Source organism: Spermophilus citellus, assembly GCF_964194105.1.
Source record: "Spermophilus citellus genome assembly, chromosome: 3".
Taxonomy (NCBI): Eukaryota; Metazoa; Chordata; class Mammalia; order Rodentia; family Sciuridae; genus Spermophilus; species Spermophilus citellus.
The window spans coordinates 23,977,633-23,999,217 of NC_138184.1; the positions used below are offsets into that span (position 1 = coordinate 23,977,633).

The following is a 21,585-nucleotide window of genomic DNA, read 5'->3' on the forward strand; positions in this document are numbered from 1 at the left end:
GAGCATCTTCCTCCACCACATGCTCCCTTTCATGAGGCTCTGCTTTGCCACAGGCCCCAAAAGGCAATGGGGGCCAAGCAGCCATGGAGTGAAATCTCTGAAACTATGAGCCCAAACAACCTTTTCCTCCCTGCAAGTTGATTATCTCAGGTATTTTGTCACAGCATCAGAAAGCTGACTGACACAGATCTAAAGGATCAGTTTCTTTTAGATCTCAGCTCTCAAGGCAACATTTTTGAAGGAATAGTTTTATTGTCCCATTATGACTTCCATGACCCAGAAAACTGCTCATGTCTCCCTTCTTCTATTGTCTTCTAGAAACCCAGAGCTGAATTTTGGTTATCTTTTGCCTACAAGTAAGATGTCATTGTTTCCATTTTGGGAACTCATGGTACTTCTGGCTTCATCTTATCTTCCCTACCCTGGATTTTCCTTTGACCTACTTTTCCCATCATTGTACTTTAATTTTATTTTCTTCTGCTTATCTTTATGTAAACCACTTTAGATTATTTCTGGAGCAAGGCATACACATATTAAATAAAGGAATATTTACTGATTATTAGTTATATAAAATTAGGAGCTTACTCTGGCAAGATTCTTTAAAACATTTTAAAAAGAATAATTAAGATCCAGAATGCTAGATGGGGGCAAATTTACCCCCAAGAAAACAAGTTTTACTAATGAGTACAACCAAAAATGAAACACGGGAGGGATCTAAAATAGCAGCCCCCTGTAATCCTGAAGCCTCAATCAACAGAAGATTAATCAGCAGCCTTCCATTTAAAAATGGCATCTGGCACACATCTCTCGTACAACCACTCCAAATTTTCCACCAAAATTGTGTGGGATGATGCAGAAAAAAAAAAAAGAAAAGAAAAGAAAAGAAAATCCGCAAGACTAAAAAGCTACGGAAGTCAGCTTGTTACCAGCAAAGGATGGGAGAATTTTTCATTAAATACAAGGCCCATTGAAATGACTGAAAAATGTATTTTTAGACCATCCACTTTCCCTCTTATAAGAAGTTAGAATATAATTCCTGGTCCCCCCCCCCCCCCCACTCCACCCTAGTATTCTCTCAGCCTCAGAGCTTGGTCCAGAAATGAAAGATAAATGCTAACCATAAAAATAAAATAAAACCAACACCAAACAAACAAGAATATACAATCCGAGCCTTGTGTACTTGTTCTTTTCAAGCATCTAAGGATAAGCTCTAACTCCACGTTCCTTCAGTGTCTCCCCTTGTCTTATGGCTACTTGGAAAAGATATCCACTCAAAAACATGTAGGTGGTGTTGGGAGAAGAATTAGCCATGGTTGTGGTGTTGCATCCTGGGAGATGTAGTCATGAAAGGTAGGCCCCAAGGGCAGAGGACACAGAAAACGCAGAAAGTGTTCAGCAGGGTTTGCTACTCATTGATCATTCATTCTATGTAATTCAGTTCTGTGGCTAGGTTCTTAGCCACCTGTTCAAAAACACAGAGCCAGGCAGTAAGAATAGAAAGCATCTATCTTACCTTAGCAAAGTGGAGATAAATTTTTTGTATATTAGGTATTGGCAAACAATGGTGTGCAGAGAGCAGCTCCTTATTCAAGAACTACTAACAGAAAAATTGAAGGTGGAACCCATGGAAAAATGCCCCAGAGCAAAGGAAACAAACTTAGCCAGAAGGCATCATGTAGATTTTTCTAGCAACCAGGACTCAAAGTCTGATAGTGGTTTTGCATTCTCATTAGAGAGAAATAATACTGTCTCCGAGAAGTTAGAGGGGATAATCACTTAGACTAAAAGAGTATAGAATGAGCTGAAATGGGGACATCTCTAGGATGAAAGACCACAGACAAATGGAAAATCCAGCTTCAGATACAGACCTGCATTTGAAGACAGTAACAGCAGAATTAACACTGGCAAATGAAGTAAGTGATAGGAAGACACAATTTGGAAGTTTTCCTATAAGGACGAGGAAAAGAACAAAGTGGGAAAGCAGTGAGAGAGGGTGTTAGGCGTGGAAGAGGAGGATAGAGATCAAACCTGTAAACGATGGGTGCTCTGGAAAAATTAATAATCAGAAAGATAAAAGAAAGTGCCCCTACTGGAAAAAAAAAAAAAGATCTGAACGTGCAAAAAAGAGCTCACCGTGTTATGTACAAAGGCACCAGAGGAGTAAGTACCTACCATTCTGGCAATATGTTTGCTTTTAAAAGATAAATCTGACAAACATCTAGAAGAGAAAAATCTTATAAACAAAGGAAAAATAAGACTGTGTTCATTTAACTCTAAGAATCTTTTAATTTCCTCCTTGATGTCTTCTAAAACCCATTGATCATTCAGTAACCTATTGTTCATTCTCCAAGTGATGCATGATTTTTCCTTCCTTCGTATATCGTTGATTTTGAGTTTCATTCCATTATGATCAGATAGGATGCATGGTATTATCTCTACTCCTTTATATTGTCTAAGAGTTGCCCTGTGACATAATATATGATCTATTTTTGAGAAGGATCCATGTGCTGCTGAGAAAAAAGTGTAACTGCTTGATGAATGGATAAAAAAAATGTGGCATTTATACACAATGGAGTATTACTCTGCATTAAAAAATGACAAAATCATAGAATTTGGAGGGAAATGGATGGCATTAGAGCAGATTATGCTAAGTGAAGCTAGCCAATCCCTAAAAAACAAATGCCAAATGTCTTCTTTGATATAAGGGGAGTAACTAAGGACAGAGTAGGGACGAAGAGCATGAGAAGAAGATAAACATTAAACAGGGATGAGAGGTGCGAGGGAAAGGGAGAGAGAAGGGAAATTGCATGGAAATGGAAGGTGATCCTCAGGGTTATACAAAATTACATACAAGAGGAAGTGAGGGGTAAGGGAAGAATAATACAAGTGGAAGAAAAGATTTACAGTAGAGGGGGTAGAGAGAGTAGAGGGGAGGGGAGGGGAGAGGAGGGGGGATAGTAGAGGATAGGAAAGGCAGCAGAATACAACAGACACTAGAATGGCAATGTGTAGATCAATGGAGTGTAAATGATGTGATTCAGCAATCTGTATACGGGGTAAAAATGGGAGTTCATAACCCACTTGAATCAAACTGTGAAATATGATATATTAAGAACTATGTAATGTTTTGAACGACCAACAATAAAAAAAGTAAAAAAAAAGACTGTGTTCAGGCTTCTCTTCGTCATGATATGCTAGAAAGCAAAGTAAAAACCTCCTGCAGAGTGTTGGAGCAAAAGACTTCTAACCCACAGATTTTATGCCATCTACAGACATCTAGGGATTGGTCTTAGGAGGCTAGAAGAGTGCATTGACTTAGCAGTTTATAATTACAGGTTATATAGAGGCTCCATGTCCAAAGGGATGTGTGGAGATCTGAGGCCACGGATAAAGGTAGAGAATGTGGGGAAGGACTTCTGCTCTCAGCTGGCCTTATCTGCTAATGTTTGCTAGCATCTAGCACGAAGTGAAACGGCACAGAATGAGTGCCTCGCCAGAGTGCAAAGAGATAGGAATTAAGAAAACTTAGGGGTGGTGAGGACAACAGTAAATAAGGGTGGGGAGTCAGAAATGAAGACTGGCAGACATGAAGGTAAAATGAACATGAATGTCCGGAAGCAGGACCCTGTCTGTCTTGTTAAGATCCAGAACGGTGCACAACCTAGTGTTGTCTTTTCCAATGCACATAAACATTCACAAAAATCAACCTTTTGCTAGGTCACAAGGGAAACCGCAACAAATTCTCAGCAGAATTCACATAAGACATATTCATTGTTCATAATGCATGTTAAAAATGAGCAACACAAATCAAAACCCAAACCAAACCAAAACAAAAGCAAAATGTTATCCATTTCTCTAAATTGCTCTTAATTTGATGAAAAAGAGAATTATATTGAAATGATAAGCTACTTTGAAAAATTTGACAATAGGAACATTCATATCCAAGCCTGTGGGATGCAATCAAAACTGCATTAAGAGAAAATTCATTAGATATTTTACAAATGTGAGTGTGTATGTGACACATTTATATATATTGGAATATACAGAAACATATATGAAAATAAGAAAGCAAAAGGAAGGCAGCAATAAATATAAGAGCAGAAATTAATGACTATGAGACACCTCTGCTTCCCTCCACCTTCTTAGAATTAAAGAATAAAACTAAAAGCTGGTTCTTTGACACTCCTGGGAAGATTATAAAATGGATAAATCCAAGCAAGAAAAGAATGAGAGACGGGGTCAAGGGGTGGGGGTGGGGGAGTGTTTTATGTGAATGAAAACAAGAAAGAGAACAAATGTTAGCATTATAAACAGAAAAGGTAAATAACATCAATGCAGAGGAAATTAAAAAGAACTTGATGAGAATATTAGGTACAATATTATACCAGCAGATAAATGATGGATTATTTAATAATAACTTGATGATGCCACATGCTGTGGTGTATGCCTGTAATCTCAAAAGCTCAAGAGGCTGAGGGAGAAGGATCTGCAAGTTCAAGTTCAGCCTTAGTAACTTAGTGAGAGCTGGTCTCAAAAAATAAAAAGGGTTGAGGATATGGACCAGGGGTTGAGCACACCTGGGTTCAATTCCTACCGCTACTGCTACTCCTATTACTAATCTGGTGACAAGTGATCAATTTAATCAAAAAGTCTAGCTCTTACCTCATAATAAGAAAAGTAAAATACAGATTGACCAAAGAGTTAAATAATAAAAAACTACAAAGCATTTGGAAAAGAATGGAAAGACATAAGATCAAGGAACTAAGGTCTTCTTAAGGCACGACATACAAAAATAATAAAGGAAACATGGGATGGATTATTATTAAGAAAAAATTTTGTAGGTAAAATAACGTTAAGGCAAAAGTGACAAAGGAGAGAATATTTTCATATGTAACCATCACAGAACTAGAACTTGTAATATGATTAGGAAATAAAACCAATTTCTAAAGTCAATAAGAAAAAGATAAAGAGTACAATAAAATAATGTGAAAAAATATAAATGTGCCTTCAGAGAAGAAAAATGCAAATAGCCAAACATAGGAAAAAACTGATTGGTCTTGGTAGTAATTATGAACCTACTAACTAAAAAGAACTTTTTCTAACATAAAATTGGCAAAAACCGAACAGACCGACAATGATATCGTTGACAACATGCGAGAACACACTGGTGCGGCGATGGCTATGTAAATTGCCGAGGTCTCGGGAGCTCAGTTGGCAAGTCTATTTTAAAATTAAAGATCCACACACGCCACCAGTCAGCAATTCTACTTTTCGCATAAAAAGATGTGTGCAATGACAATCTCTGTAGTATGTTCCTAACAAGGACACCTTGGAAAGCCTTTAAATACCCGTCATTGTGGAAAGTTGTTGTAATTAAAATAGAATCGTTTTTGTGGTGAGCCAAGGGGTCCTGAGTGGGGCCCTGGAAGTGCCTGAGCCAGGAGGTGATTATCACTAGCAAGGCTTAGCATTGTCCCCACATGACATGATGTGGTGATGAAAAGCAGAGGGACTGTCAGGACTTCCTATTGTTTTAAAATGTTTTACCGATAATACACCCTTTAGGGCCTGCTCTCAAGATGAGCAGCACCCACACTCACACCCCTCCCCCTGACGTACCACCTTCATGTAATCTTTTGCACATAGAATGTGTGGATCCCTGTGTGCTGACTGACACCTCTACTGCTTGGCTGTCAAGAGACAGGAGTGGAAGAATATGGACAGCATGATGCCAATTTTGCTACGACACAGATACATTTTCTCAATTGTATTTCTATATGTACTATACGGATACGGATACACGGAGATGGATTGACACCAAATATACCTGTAATTACTTTGGGGAAGATAACAGGGGTTTAGAGTTGTGATCAAAGGGAACTTCGTCTATACACTTTAATATTTTTTTACATGGTAGGATATTCATTTTATATTATGTTAATCAATTTATATGCTTAAAAAGTAACAATTTACATATTTTATTTACTTGGAGAAGGTACCTGCCCCCCTCCCCCACCCCTTTAGTAAACTAAATTGAAGGGAGGACGCAGAGAGCCAGGGTTTTGATGCCTCTGGCAGCGTCACACTGGCTCCACCTAGTGGGGATAAAGGACATTGCTACTCGTTCAGGGTTACTCCCAGGGAAGGAGTGGCCCTGGTGCCTTTTGGCTGGCCTGAGCCTTCTCCCTATTTATACCTTGCAAAAGATTAACAACAGAACATAATTTAAAAGCCATTATGTCATAAATAGAAGGCTTCAGGCACCTGATTGTGGTAGTGATGAGGCATTTGAATCATGTGGGTGACCCTCAGGAACATCTCTCGAGGCAAAGAACATCCCTTTGAGGCAAGACTCAAAAGTCTCTACTTGAACTAGTTAACAATGATTGACAGCAGTTAGACTGAATTTTTTGTTGCTTCACTCTATGGTCATAACAATCCCATAAGGCAGATTTTTAATAATCTTATGTTACAAGGAGGAGAAAATAAGAGCTTGGACCAAATAAGACACTGTTTTACAGGCAATATATTAGCAGGTCAGGTAGAAGTGATGCTAGATTCTGTGTTCTGAGGCCTTTCATGGAGGGTCTCAGGATTGGATCTGGCTGATGGAGTCAGAGAAAGTCTTTCAGCAAACACTGGTAAAGATCCAGCCTGAATCCCACGGACCTTCATGAATTGCCTGCAGCCGTCAAGGACAGTTTCTGGCCCACTGGTATCTTCCAAAGTCAAGTTTTCACATCTCTCTTCCTCACCTGAGGAACTTCTCAGGTCCCAACTGCACAAATCTGGCTATGTACAGAGTTAATGCCCATCCTGGGTGAGGACAACCCTCTACCAATGGAGGATGGGAGATGTGGATCAATGCCTCCTGTCCTCCATTTGGAAAATTCTGAGCTGTGTCCTATGTGGTTTCCTCGAGAATCTCTGGTAGGACTGAACCCCAGCTGCCTTTAGCCTACCTTAATTGACATTTCTCACTTCCCTGTCTCACACTTGGGCTTCTGGGATCCAATTCCTTGACTCAAGTTTGATTCTGGTGGTACCAAAACTAAGAGTGCACAATTGCTAGGTACTGTGGGAGTCATGATGACATTCAGGAAGTGGATGTGGATTCTCCGGGGTATGAAGTCAAGCTGATGGTGATTTGATCAATGACTCTGTGCCTACAGGGGCATGGCAATATAATTAGATTTCTCATAAGACTTCCAGTTTCAAATATGACAGACAATTCGTTGCTTCTATGAGATTATTTAAACTTTCTGGGCCACGTGTGTCCCTTTTGAGTTTGGAAACTACTGCTATGAGGAGGCCATAGTGGGCTCCATGAGGTTTGGTGGTAGGTCTGCACTGATGTTCAGCAGGACGTCCCCTGAAGAGGCAAAGGCACAGGAACAGCAAAAAAAAAAAAAAAAGGGTATAGAACTAAGAATGAGCAGTGATTTTAGGAATATGAGATCCACCCAGATAGAATCCATGGCCTGAGATTGCAAGACAAACTATGTGCGCGCATGTGTGCGCACGTGGCTCTGTGTGTGTGTGTGTGTGTGTGTGTGTGTGTGTATGGGTACATTTTTCTAGGGATAGAGTTCAAAGCCTTAATTGCATGTTCTAAGTGGGCTCAGAAACTACATCACATGATCAGAGCCACCAAGGATCCTGAGAGGGCTGTGAGGTAGACTAAGAATCCCAGAATGTTAGCACATCACAGAAGGCTAGCAATTGCAGAATGTTCAGTATGATAACGGCACCTTGAGTTATCAAACTGAAAAAGCATTTACTGAGTCCCTGTGCCATGTCTGGGACAGGTCTGAGCTTGTCCCAACCTTCCTCTGAGCCATCTCCATTTTACAGATGTGGCAACTGAGGACGTGAGAGATGCCTTGCCCAAGGTCAGACAGTTGGATTTGAACCCAGGCAGCCTGACTCTAGAAACCTCACCCTCAACTCTACGTCACTGGCCTTCAAACTTTAGCATGCAGTAGAATCTCCAGGAGGGTTTGCCAGGACAGATGATCTAGCATGTTCTGGGTGGGGCCTGGGAAGCTGCATGGTTAAGAAGTTCCCAAGTGCGCTAATGCTGCTGGTGTGGGGAGCACACTTTGAAAACCACACTTTGAATTCTAAGCTACTGTCTCCAAAGAAGAGGACATGGAGCATTGAGGTGACCTGGCATGAGTCACTCAGCTACTTAGCAGTAAAACCAAGATGAAAATCTGCTTCTGTGGATTCCAGAGCCAGGACTCTTGAGGCCACTTAGCTGGGAGGGGCGCATATTCTACTTAAGAAGTGTGTGCACCTGAATTTTCACACTGAAACCACAGGGGTGCAGTCTATTACCTGGGGATGGGCACTGGTGGAAGATGGTTCCTTGTTTGGCTCCTCTGGGCCCACTCTGGCCCTTCTCCACCGCCTGGCCCGCCGGTCTACAGTGTGTGGGGCCTCCTCTGGCTCGCTGCTGTCTGAGGTCTCTCCACTGGCCACCTGGGGGTTGAAGTTCACGTCCAGCTCTCCCTGTAGACGCATCTTCTCTGCTGCGGGGTTCTTGGGGACCTTCCTCTGCATCCAGGACAGTCTGGTCCTGTGCCCAGCATCCCGGGAAGAGCCTGCTGAGGAGGTCTCTGAGTCAGAGCACATAGCCTCAGGGTTGGGGGAGATCCCAGATGAGGAGATGGCTGAGGGGCCTTGGTCAGAGCCCGGGGCCTGTGCAGGCTGTGGCTGAGGGTGCCTGGGCAGACCCTGGGACTGTGGACATAGCTTGCTTAAAACCTCACTCCAGTCAAAGTCCTCTTCGCTTTCGGAGCCCATCTCATCATAGGCAGATGTCACACTGGAGGCCACCTCCAGGGCCTGGAACGTCCCACTCTTAGGTTTGGCCAGCAGGCGGGTTGGGGGCAGGGCACCGTCCTTCAGAGCCACCCAGTTCCCATCCGGGCTCTGCAACACTGGAACCGGATCTGTGAGAGGACAGGAGAAAGAAAACAGAGAGTGGTTATCATTAGAGAGCAAGGTGAGGCTGTCACTTGTCACCTCCCCATGACCGGCTCCTGGGGGTGTTAGGGAGCAACAGTCTTTAGGAAGACCCACAGGTCACACTTCACTGGTGAAGAAGTTTAAGGATCCTTAGGAATTCTCTTGTGGCCTCACAGCTGGAGAGAAGCTTGGAGATGTAGCTCTACCTGAGTCGATGGCCACCTCAGTCTCCTAAGAATCACCCTGCTCCTGCCCTGGGCTGGCAGGAAGGGCTGCTGTTGGCTCTTTGACCTTGGGTCATGCTTTTGTCTCTTAGATCCTTGGCTTCCCCCCACCAATGGGAAATTATTCCCCCACCTGTCCTGATTGACCTCACAGCTAAACATGTCTACCCTGGGGACACAGATTTCACTCAGCAGCCCGTGAGATGGAGATGGAAGTCTACTGTGAAGTCAAGGCACAGGCCTCCTTCTGAAAAGGACTTGAGGCCAAGGAGGTTGGTATTTCCAATTCGTCTTACAGAGGAGGAAAGGACAATAAGCAAAGTAAAGGTCCCAGAGAACAACTGGTAGAGCTGGTTCAACATGCATCCTTCACCTGGCTCCGGGCAGCTCTAGGTTATCAGCTGTGCAAGGGAAGCTCTTGACTGGCTGAAAAGGTTAGGGCAAGGGCAGACTGTGGCCATGGGCTGGGTTGGTCTGAACTGAATTCAGGTCATCTGGGATGGCTGGTACCTGGCCCCAGGGCTGGTCTCTTTGAGGGAGTAAAAGTTGCTTTGTCTTGTTTTTGTTGAAGGCATACAGGAAAGCATTATCTGCCCACGTCCCTGGAAGCAGGAGTAAGATGACATGTGCTTTTTTAGCGGGAGGTGGCTTTGGCACAGCAACTGCCAATAGAAGCTGTTTTAAAATGAGGGACTTCGCAGGGTGCTGGGGATGGGTGAAAAGGGCCCCAGGGCTTTGAAAAGGGGCCATTTCCCAACTTGTGTGTGGACTCCACCTTCTAGGCTAGAGGCCTTTGGGGCCATGGCTCTCTGCTGTAGGATCTTGAGTCAAGGACATACCTTGTGCTACTTAAAGAATGTGGATTTTCTGCCAATTAAACCGTCACTGCTCCATATAATGGAAACCAACTAGTGTTTGTGGTGTTGTCCAAAGAGCATTGTCCTTGCTAGGCCCACTTTAGAACCAAGCCTTAGGAGAATTGGGATGTTGGTGGGACATATGTTTCCAACTGAGCGACCCAGTTCCACTTCAACTGCCTGCCTGCAGCTCAGGCTGGAAGGACATCAAATTCCTCTTCCTTTAAAAGTCAGAAAGTGGGGCTTTTATCTTGTCCAGGAGTACAGTGAGCCCCAGTAGCTGGCTGATGTAAGCAGGGGCTCCTGGAAGACTGAAGCCAAGTGGCACCCTTTCTCCTGCCTCCTCCGCCTTCATTATCTGTCTCTGCAACAATCCATGGCGAAACCCCAGGGGCACAGCTCCTATTCCAGGAGCACATCTGATCTCCCTGCCCAGGTGTGGCCTGCTCCTCTCTGAGCCCTCCTGGCTAGTCATGATCTTGGAACATGGAAAGCCACCCTCCAGGTGACAAGTCCTGTGAGGTAAGGTCAGCCTCTCAGCCACCTCCTTATCCTAGAAACAAATTAGCCTTCTCTGCCCCAGAGCCAGTTTGTGCAGCAGAAAGGACAGAAGTCTCCAAGTCAGGGGGCTTGGGCAGAACTCCTTCTCAGCCACTTAGCAGCTGTGCAAGTCTCTGAGCTTGAGCCCCTTCGCTGATGAAAAGGAATAGCTAACCTCTCACTGAATTATTATGAAGATGACATGGGAGGATGCTACCCACACCTGCTCAGGGCAGATTAATTCCTGATATCTCTTTTTCCCTTCTTCTTAAATGAATGAAGCTGCTTTTGTGCAGGGCAAAGAATAAGAACTGTGGATTCAGGCAGATCCAGGGCTGATCCCATGTGACTGAATTTACTCAAGAGACCTGGGTCAGAGAGCCTTGGAGCCTGTTTCCTGGCCTGCCAGTGTGACCCTCCCTGGCTGTTGCTGGATTATTATGAGATGTAATTCATCCATTATAGCATCTGCCACACCGAGGGCTCTCAGATATTTTTATCTTTAATCTGTTTAATTGCATCATAGTATTCAAAACCTGATTCACCACTCATATCTCCCATCCGTATCTATATAAAGCAAGTAAGAGGGGACTGGAGATGTGGCTCAGAGGTAGCGCGCTCGCCTGGCATGCGTGCGGCCCGGGTTCGATCCTCAGCACCACATACAAAGATGTTGTGTCCGCCGAGAACTAAAAAATAAAATATTAAAATTCTCTCTCTCTCTCTCTCTCCCTCTCCCTCTTTAAAAAAAAAAAATCTTTAAAATAAATAAATAAATAAAGAAAGAAAGCAAGTAAGAGTGGCCACAATATCAGTATTATGTATTAATGTGTATTATGTATAATATGTATCCATTGACTATGTAAGTATTTGACAGAGTGGTTAATTAGGGTTATTATTACCACCTAGACTTTATGGGTGGGAGTGGTTGGTTTTCTGGGCAAAGAGTTTCTATCTTGCAGGCATTCTTTTTTTTTTTTTTTTTTTTTTGTGTGTGTGTGTGTGTGTATGTGTATGTGATGCTCTTTCAGTGTTGTGTCTGGAGGCAGCTGAGTTACTCAGGACACTCAGGCTCTCAGGGAAGCTGGTGATAGCCAGTAAGGAGCCAAATAGCTTTTCCCTGTGGGAGCCCTGCCTCAAGCCTTAGCCCTCACCCCTTCAGCCAACACGAAGTGGGCTTCCAACTTCCACCACTTGCAATTCTTTGCTTGAGTTTTTGACCTGGGCGCCAGAGCGTATATTGCTCTCAAAGGCAGGGTGAAGTGCCTGGAAATCACCTTGTCCCAAGAGCAGCCCTCAGTTAGCGGTTGGGGAGGCTCATGGCTAAGTTCCCAGCTCTCTTGCCTGGCAGGTAGGTGGGTCTTCTACACGGACTCCCAGATTCCCCAGTAGGAGCAACTCCAGTCACCCACAGTGGTAACCTGCTTGGTAAGAGTCATTTGTCCTCCTGACTTCTCTACTGCTGTGCCTTCATCTGCTGCCCAGCTTTGGGCCCCATCCTGGGTTCCTAAAGACTGCTTATTAATGAACACAGGCACCAACAGGCTTCTGGGCAAGAGCGGGCTTTTGATTTTCAGCTCTCCGTGAGCCCTGCTCTCTACAGATTGTCTTGGGGCCATGTGAGGAAGCTGCAGAGGAAATCCCCTGAGAGTGCCACTCCGTGCCAGGCTCCAGGGTTGGCCATGTTGTAAATGTGGTCCTTAGACTCCAACGCCCAGTACTTAGTGGGACAAGATTCAGCCCACTGCCAGCTCTTCCCTTTCTCCTGATTTTATAATCCTAGTTTCCCAGATGCTTCCGAGAAGTTAAGAATTGACTAACTTTCATCTCCAGTGAAAAATCCATCCTTAGTAAAAATAGATGTCTCCCTGTCTGCCTATTGATGCTCTCCATTCCTATGAGGAACTTTGCTGAGCACCCCCAGAGCTGCTCAAAGCTGTACCTGGGCTCCAATATCCCATTCTCTTAGTCTGACAGGAAAATTCCTTGGGGACCCCGCTAGCCCTAGTTCCCCCTTTATCAAAATTCCTGCTCTTTAATTTGGCAGATACAATGTTCACTGAGCCACCTCAGAGCAGTGACCATTCCCTGGTTTTTATTTCCCCAACACTGAGCATGTGCTGTGTATACAGTAGGTGCTCAAACTCTATAAAGGGATAACGCATTTTTGAGGAAATCTAATAACTGCTCTAAGTGGTGCTGTCAAGGCTGAAGGTAAAGTTGCTGTGGTTTCCCTAAACCACAGTGTCCCCAGGGTACTAACGGGCTCTGACCAACCCTTCTGAGGTATAAACAGAGTTGCTGAAAATAGTCCAGTAGACATTAACCTTCTACCATGACCTCTGCCTCTGGGCCTCTTCTGTTCTACATTTCTGCTTTGAGGAGACTGAGCAATCCCTCTGGGAGTAATTTTCTTTCTGCTAAATATGCCACATGTCCCTCAAGACCTCTGGGATTGGCATGGACATTTTAACATGTTAAGGACTGAACATTCCTCAGAAAATCAACTGCTTTAATTTTTTTGTTTTAAATTTTTATCTTGTGAGATGCATGGATTTTTGAACAGAGTATAAAATCTTTTTTTTGTGTGTGTGTGTGATATTATTGAATTATACTTTATGTTTGTGTACAACTAACATGACTGCCTAACTTTATAGAAAATTATGCACCCAATCATGTTGCGAAAACAAAATTCCTTTGTAAATTTATTAGGAATGTTCTTAATTCAGTGGGAAACTACTTTGTGATATGGAGAATTTTGAAGAAGTTTTTAAAATATCCTACAAACCTACCACTTTGTAAATCTGAATTTTCACATGATGGGTTTTTTTTTGTATGCTTGTTTTGATGATAGAGAGATACATATTATGGAGCAGCAGTTGAAAACCTCCACATGTTGGAGTCACCATGTTGGGGTGGGAGGACCAGTTCTGCTCATGTTAGCTGTGGGGTCTTGGACAAGTTATGAAACCTCACTGCCTATTGATGCTCTTATCTTCCAAACAAAATAAAAAGAGCAGTTAGCAACAGCCTTGGAGGAATAAATAAAATGGACCCTGCACTTTATAAAGTGATTTTAAAGGTTAGCTATTATTGTTTAGTGAAGATCTATTACATAATATTCTCATAAGCCCTGTGGAATCTACAGTCCTTTCTCTGTGGAAATGTACATTTCATAAGGAGAGGGACATGGAGGGTCAGTGGGGGTGGTGGGGGGAGAGTGAGTGACAGAGGAAGAAAGAAAGAGGAAGAGAATGAACGAATGAATATTAATATGCTGGGAAACAGGAGGAAAGAGAAACAGATCTAGAAATAAAAAAATGCACTTAAAAATAAAAACAAAAACCAATACATAAATAAAGAAAATATTGTGTGCTACCGAATCTCTGCAATGTCCTGGATCTGCAGTTTCTACTAATAGGTGCTAAAGGATTAACATGGAAACCATCTTTTTTGGAAAAATCTTTGGAGCGACAGTTAAAAATATTCCATGTGTATGATTCTTTGCACTGTGTGGATTTTGCTTATATAGCTGTTGGTTAAATCATTTCCTTATAGAGTAGAAATGACAGCTCCATCTTTAGAAGCTTATATGTAGGATGATTATTTTGCTATCTTTTTTGTTGCTTTTGTTTTTCAGGTTAGGGTCTGACATACACCATGGGTGAGAATACCATTGGTAGTTTCTCATGTGAAGACAAATGTGCCTGGTTTCCATTCTGTGGATGTACATACCACACAGAAAGGTGGGAAAGGAACAGATGTGTTCTGAGGCTGGGTAGGCACCTTTACTCCAACAGTCACGGGGTCTAGGAGACCCCTGAGTATGGGGGCTTCCTGGCCCTCAGCGGCTGGCCACATGGTTACAAGCATCTTGCAGCCTTTTGATTTGACTTTAGGAGAGTGACTAGCTAATTTGAACCTCTATATTTTGAGGCTCACGACTTAACAAATTTTGTCAAGGACTATTGTTACAGATGTTGAGCTCAATTGCTCCATGCAGTGCTAGAACATTCTAGGAAAAAAATAGGAAGAACACAGACACTAATGAATTAAAGTGCTATCTCCAGGTGTGGCAAGATAGACATTATTCCATCTAAGCCTCTTTCATGGCTGGGTGACATTTCTGGGATACCTGAGCCACACAGGGCTACATTCCCCAGTTCCTCTGTATGGAATTGTGGCCACATGACAGGTTTCTGCCCATGAGATGGGAGTGACAGTGGTGAGTGTGTTTCCCCAAGGAGGGGTTAGGGAGTAGAGGTCCTCTGCCTCCTTCATTCTCTCTTTCTCCACTTGCTGGCTGAATGTGGATGATCTAATAGAAGATTCAAGTCCTAGAGGGCAGCGGAGCTACAGTGTAGGAACCTTGGCCTCTGCAGGCCTCTGCAAGCAGAGGTGTGTGATGAAAAAGGAAATGACTACATTAAGCCCCTTGAGTGTTTGGTCTACCTGTTATAGCAGCAAGTGCTACTCAACTCATGTATCTGGTTTCAGAAAGGAATTCCTTAAAACCAAATTAATGCTGGGACCCAAATCCCTTTGAAAGCTGAAATGCCCTAAGAAGTTGGTTTAGTGAGTCTGTCCTACATAAGATGCATCCTCCTAGTCTACCAAGAACAGAGGGCTACAGTGGGGCCATGCAGCCGAGTCATTTTAAAACCCTTGCCCAGGAGTACCCGTCTCACAGGTCTCAGCAAAGAACATGGGATATCGATGGCACATTAAAAGCCTTCATTCCACCATAACTAGAAAAAACTGGCCAGGTTATATATGGTGTGCTGTGTCAGAAACCTTCTGACTTGGCCCAGCTGCCCTGAATGGGTGTACACAAACTTATGAGCTGAGTGGCATGCAACTGCTGAGAAGCCTCTGGGCAGCACTTCTGAAGCCCGCAGATCAAGCAGAGGCTGCTTAAAACCGTTACTTTTTCCATCCAGCCCATCCATGCTCTTCCAGCTGGTCAGAGCAGACTCCTTCTTTTGATGCTGGCTCCAGTGCCTCGGGTGCCTTGACACAGTCTCCTGGGAAGAGGGCTTCAGGATATCTTCACCAGAGAATGAGAATGCAGACTGGGAGCGCTGTGGGAAGAAAAGAGGGGAAGGGATGAGCTCACGGGGCACAGTCCCTGGGTTGAATGCGTTCAGCTTTGCAGAGGACCATGTTTAATACTATGGACTTTTTTCCTGGTGAACCTTCAAAGCTGCAAATGAGTACACAATGCCACGTCACTGTCACTGTACAAATGGTTCCCTGTTTATTCCACTGCAAGTGGCTAGGCTTACTAGGTAGCATAGAGGTGCAGAAGAATCCTATAGGGCCAGTTCTCACATGGCTCCTTCTTGTCCAGCCATTCTCCTCATCCATATTTCTTAGGACTAACTGCGTGAAGACCTGCTCTAGGTCATAGAAAAACAAAAACATTTTCCCCTCCAAGATTTTCAAACCCACAGGAATACAAAGCTATGGCACAATGTATGGGTTATAATTGATGAGCAATCAATGTAGAGTTAATCCACAAGCCCAAGAATGATCACAGCGTGTTCCCATTTAGCCCACGAAGCAAAACACAATGAACCCAAACCTAGGGAGAACTGTGGAAATGGGAATTCTAATGACTGACAGGAAACATATCTGAATTGCATCATATATGTAAAGCTCAAATACTGTATACAGAGAACTTTAACAAATATGTAGAGATCAATTTTTTTTCCTTTGCCATTTAATGAAGGAATTTCATGGTTATTTATTTTGGCCTTTCATGGTTATTTATTTTGGCCTTTCATGGTTATTTATTTCGGTCTTTTATATAATGATGTCAACATTAAACAAAGTACTGATCTGTAATTCAGGCTCCTGAGCAGGGTGCCTCCCCCTGTTGGCTGATGTTACTGCCAACAGCAACCTCTCTCTTCTATCCCAGTGACAAATGTGCTCTCCTCCATGTTCTTATGTTCGTCCTCGCCCACCCCAGGCACTTAGGATAGAAGACACAGGGACATGCTCAGGGAGAGCTTTGAGCAGGGCTGTGGCATAGTTTGGAGTTGGACTTGGGAGCCAGCTGTCCCTGGGCTCAAACACCACCTCCGCTATGACACTTTGGCAAAGTGACTTAATTCTGGAAATGACCTTGCCCTGCACTCCCAGTAGATTGCATAATAGGTGAAAGCTTAAAAAAGATGTTTGATCATAACAAAGAAAGCCAGCAAAAGCCAGCATGGGATATCTGGGTGACAACGCTGAGCTTTATGGTTGGAGTCTGGGGAGAGGGTGACACACTCAGTGGCCTTGCTTCCTAAGAACACAACCAGTCTGAAAAAGACACAGACAGATGTGGCTCAGAATCCAGCACGTCATTACTGCAGGCCAGGTACCCTCCGGCACAGGCACAAGGCACCAATTCACTGTGCTGCAGAGTATGCAACAGACTAGCTTGGGTCCTAAGCTACGGGAAAACTCTAGTTCCCCCCACAGGGCTTTTGAGCAATCTAGGAGGACGATGGGCTTACAAGACAAATAAGGAAACTTCTAAGCTGTGCACCAAGGGTTACCACCTGCTCCCATCTCTATGAATGCAGAAGCAAGGGCATAATGGGCCTCCGGAGACTCTGTCAGGGCAGTGACCATAGTTAGCACGGTTGTATGGCGAATGAGTTGCATCCTTATGGATTCCACAAAACGCTGTGCACAGGTCTCATTTCCAGCAGGTCCTGGCCCATGGAACTCCACTGATTGCCCCTTCCCCAAGCTGGTTGGGGATCTGGTTTCCTCTGCTTATTCATGCTTTACTGCACTCTACTGCAAACATCTGTCTTCTGACTGGTGTGCTCACTAGACAGAAGAGCACCCAAGGGCAGTTAATGTCCTGTGAGTGGTGACATTCCCAGGCCCTGGCACAGTAAGTGGTACAGAACTAGAAGTCAATGAACACTTGCTGTGGACTTAAGGCTGGCTAGAGGAAAGGTTTTCAGAAGTGTCTGAATTATTTTTCACTAATTTCTTAGGTACAATTGGGGAGTAAGAGGAAATAATTGCATCCTGGAGAGCAAGGTTTTACTTGGAGAAGAGACAAACACACACACAAGTGGCTTGCAGCCAAATGCTTCCTTCATTCTGAGGACACAGCAAGGACTCCCTGTCCCCAGTGTTGGGAACAGTTCTGATGATGCCACTTGACAAGCCCAAAGGTTTTCATGGAGCTGGGGATTCAAGGAACTGTTTGTGATTTTGTGAAATCCTTGAAAGATAATGAGAGGCTTTCAGAAAGCACAGAGATCAAGGCTGATAGTCAAGTGCAGGGATGTTATTAGAAAGAAGGAAACATCTTCCTAAGGCAAACCCCATGTTGTGAGGGCTTATAGCCCTGGTACTGATTTCACCCAGAACCGGGCAAAGGTTTTTCTATGAGACCACACAGGTCTTTCCACACATTAACTTGTCAACTCCTTCAAAGACTGGGAGCTCCTTGAAGGCAGGAATGGTCTTCTCTGTGTGATCCTCAGTCTCATGTTTGCACCTGAATTTGCAGGATATATGACGGTTCTGGCTCTTAAGGGGCTGACAGTCTCATCGCTAAGTCCGGTTATGACTGCAGCTACAGAATCCATTCTGTGTATTCCAACTTTAAAACAAAAGTCTACAAGATTTTCACTGTAAATCACTAAATACATGTTTCAAAAGGGGAACCAAATAATATATCACATTTTATTTGTGCTGGCTCAAACTATATCTTATGTGAGTAGTATATGTCTGTAGGAGGTTGGTGGGGGTCCATTTTTATGAGGAAAAATGCTTCCTACCGCCCCCCCCCCCACAAAAGCCAAGACCAACAAATGAAAACTCTCTCCCTAGTCCCAACAGGGAAAATGGATTCTGTGTTTTTTAAGAGAGCTGGGGATGTCAGGTTTTTATAATCTATTTAAAACAAGCCACTGGTACATATTTAAAAAATTATAACCTGACAACCACAAAATGTAATAGAACTGTCTCCTTCCAGCCCAGGATACTGGGCCCACTGCCTCCGGCCAGGGTGGAAGAGTCAGTTAATATCTAGACCTGGTTTTGCCACGCATTCACTGCAATAAGCAAAAACACCAGCAGATGGTGCAACAGCAGCACTTTTACTACTCGGCTGGCTCCTGGGAAGCAATAGGAATTTTTAATAATTTATTTATTCATTACCCTAGCCAAGCCTTTGTGTCCACCCTTTCTTTACCACTCACAGCCTCGGCTTTTTCCCTCCTTCTTACCCACCCAAAGTCCACCAAAGAAGCAGGACTGGGGACGTCTGGAGTGGGGGTGGTGGGGTTTCCTGTATTCAGAACATCAACACCTTGGAAAGATGGACATGAAAATTTGAACTTCCAAATAGGCACTGGCTCTTTACTCTTTGATTTTGCTTATTCATTTTTACTTTTCAATTTTTTTTGTGTGTGGTTCTGGAGATTGAACCTAGAGGTACTGTAACTACCCACCAAGTCTCCCCACCTAGCCTTTTTTTTTGGACAGGGTCTTACTAAGTTGCCCAGGCTGGCCTTGAACTTGAGATCCTCAGACTCCTGAGTTGCTGGGATTATAGGAATGTGCCACGGTGACTGGCCTGGAGTGGCTGTTTACTCTTTGGGCACTAATTCATGGGTGAACTTTCAGGTAGAGTGAGTCAGTGGCTCTTCCTCTTGCTATATGGGATCTTGGAGGAACTTCAACTGTTCCAAGCCTCAGTCCTCACGTTAATGGATCAGTATCATACCCAGCACAGAGAAGGCACTTAATAAATATTAGACCTAATAAGAGCATTTATTAAGCCCCACCATTGACTCTAATACATTAACCCATTCAAAATGACTGGGAACACATGGGTAACTGAGTCAGTTGGGTAACTTCCCCAAAGTAGTTGAGGGACAGAGGTTTGAGCTCGGATCTGCGTGGCTTCAAGTTGGTCCCCTTCCATGCTGTCCTGGTGTGTGCCTGCAGCCTCTGATGAAAGCCTGGGAACCATGTGCTCCAACCCAGCAGGGTTTGCCATCTGAACCTGCTGGCTGTCACGCTCTCAGTGAAACACCCCTGTGATCACCAGCAGCCTTTGCTGTCTTTGCAATCCCAGCGTCTCCTATGTGGGCAGCAGTAATGTGTTCTACCGAGCTCTCTTGAAATGACAAATTGTTGTGATGATTGCTGTGATTATCATCATTGCAAAAGGACAGGCTTCTGGGACACTGAACATGGGCTTTGGAATAGTCTTTACTCTCAAAGAGCTCACAGTTATTAAAAGAGGGAGATAATATTTTTATTATCCAGGCTTTGGATACAAGGAGATGGATAAGCGTGGCCATATGAAGAAAGAACTGATAAAGCTTTGCTTTGTACTTTTAGGGGTCATACAGAGGCATTAAATTTAGTCCAATAATTATGCTCATAATAAAAAAGTATTTTAATTCTCTATTATGGCTATTCAAAGGAAAGAGCAACTGTGAGGGAGGAAATGAGGGAGACACAAAGAGAAAAGGCTAAGGAAAATAGAAAGGGGCCAGAGAGAAAACAGAGGAAGAGTCACACAGAGGTTCATCTTAGTCACTGGGCACATAGTCAGCGTCTGGTCCCTGCAGTCATTATCATTATCGACAGGATCACCAGAGTATTACAGACACCCTCTCATAAACACATGCCCACGGGGCCATTAAATGATCACAGCCCTTGCATTAGTGTCTTCTAGGATATTGCACCTTAAGGCTTTGAAAGCCAGGTTGCACCGACCCCCCTACTAGCCGAGAGCCACATAATGAGGGAGGAAATTAAAAAGGGAACAATCACACGGAACTGTCTTGCAAGAGAAGAGATGAGAAATCCCATCTGAATAGAGCTGAATTAAGTTTGGGTATTACAGTTAAGTCCAAGCAGTGGGGCTGGCAGGGTTTTGGGGTTCTGCACCGTTATTCCCTAGACCCCAGGTGTCAAGGTTGTTGGAGAACGGCAGAGAAAGGACAAAGTCCTGCCAAGGGCCCAAAAGTTTAGGGTCCTTTACAATTTGAAGGTCAGGAAGCCCTACTCAAGACACCATCCTTAAGCCTGGCAGCTGTTGGCATTGCCTTGGAATATCTGGTAAGAGTGTGGAGGCCCAGTCTCTGGCCGTGACCCCCCTGAGTCAGACCCCTGGGAGTGGGGCTCAGACAGGTGAAGTCCTGAGAGCTGACTCTTGGCCTGCTGGTTCATCTTCCAGGCTCTGGCTAGTGTTCACATGTATTTCTGCCTCTGTGTCCTTTGTTTATCTCTTTATTTAAGCCGCTAAACCACTTTTTGGGATGATGGAAATGTTCTGTATCTGTACCATCCAATGAGTGGCCACTAGACACTGGTGGAATTAAGTAGTTGTGGCCAGGGTGACCCAAGAATGGGAGTTCTATTAAAGTTAATTTTATTTAACTTTGTGACTTGGGCCACTGTATTGGAGAATCTCTGAGCTGAAAGTAATCTTGGAGATCACTGAGTTCACTGATCTCCTTTCAGTGGGGCTTGCGGGTCCCAGCATGTCGGGGAGACACCAACAGCTGCTGTTTTCTGGGCTTGGGGCCTGGATGGCCAAAACATGGAGAGGTTCAACTCATGACTCATAGGGGCTACCTTGATGATATAGTGACATTGATTTTGAAATGCAGAAATAAAGTAATACCAGAAAGAACGTGAACTCTCATTCAGAGATGACACCTATGTGCTACGTGGCCCATACCTGCTTCTCATTTAGCCCCTAGTCACGGAGCTCCAGACATGTGACTGCTGTTCTGTCTCTTGAACAGGCCTGCTCAGAGCCTCCATGCACACTGTCCCCAGTGCAAATGCTCTTCCTGTCATTGCTCCCAAAGCTCTCATCTTTCAAGTCTTGATTTCAGGTCACCTAGGAAAGAATCTCTCGGATGCTTCCTAATCAAGCTTTCCTTCCTTCCTTGCCTCCCTCTGGTCAGCAATGACTAGAACGTGTATTGCTGTGCCCCCCAGAT

General features: G+C 44.0%; 1 protein-coding gene across 3 annotated transcripts in view; it reads right to left on the bottom strand.

Moving 5' to 3' along the window:
- Nucleotides 1-21,585, bottom strand: part of MYRIP (myosin VIIA and Rab interacting protein) — a 335,039-nt gene that overhangs the window by 48,967 nt on the left and 264,487 nt on the right. For 2 of the 3 annotated variants that reach the window (XM_081284476.1, XM_081284474.1), the window contains exons 9-10: nucleotides 15,522-15,675; nucleotides 8,341-8,957 (exon numbers count right to left, since the gene is read on the bottom strand). In XM_081284476.1, coding sequence (XP_081140602.1) covers nucleotides 8,341-8,957; nucleotides 15,522-15,675 — 771 coding nt within the window. The remainder of the gene's footprint in view (nucleotides 1-8,340; nucleotides 8,958-15,521; nucleotides 15,676-21,585) is intronic. The other variant, XM_081284475.1, reaches the window with a different exon arrangement.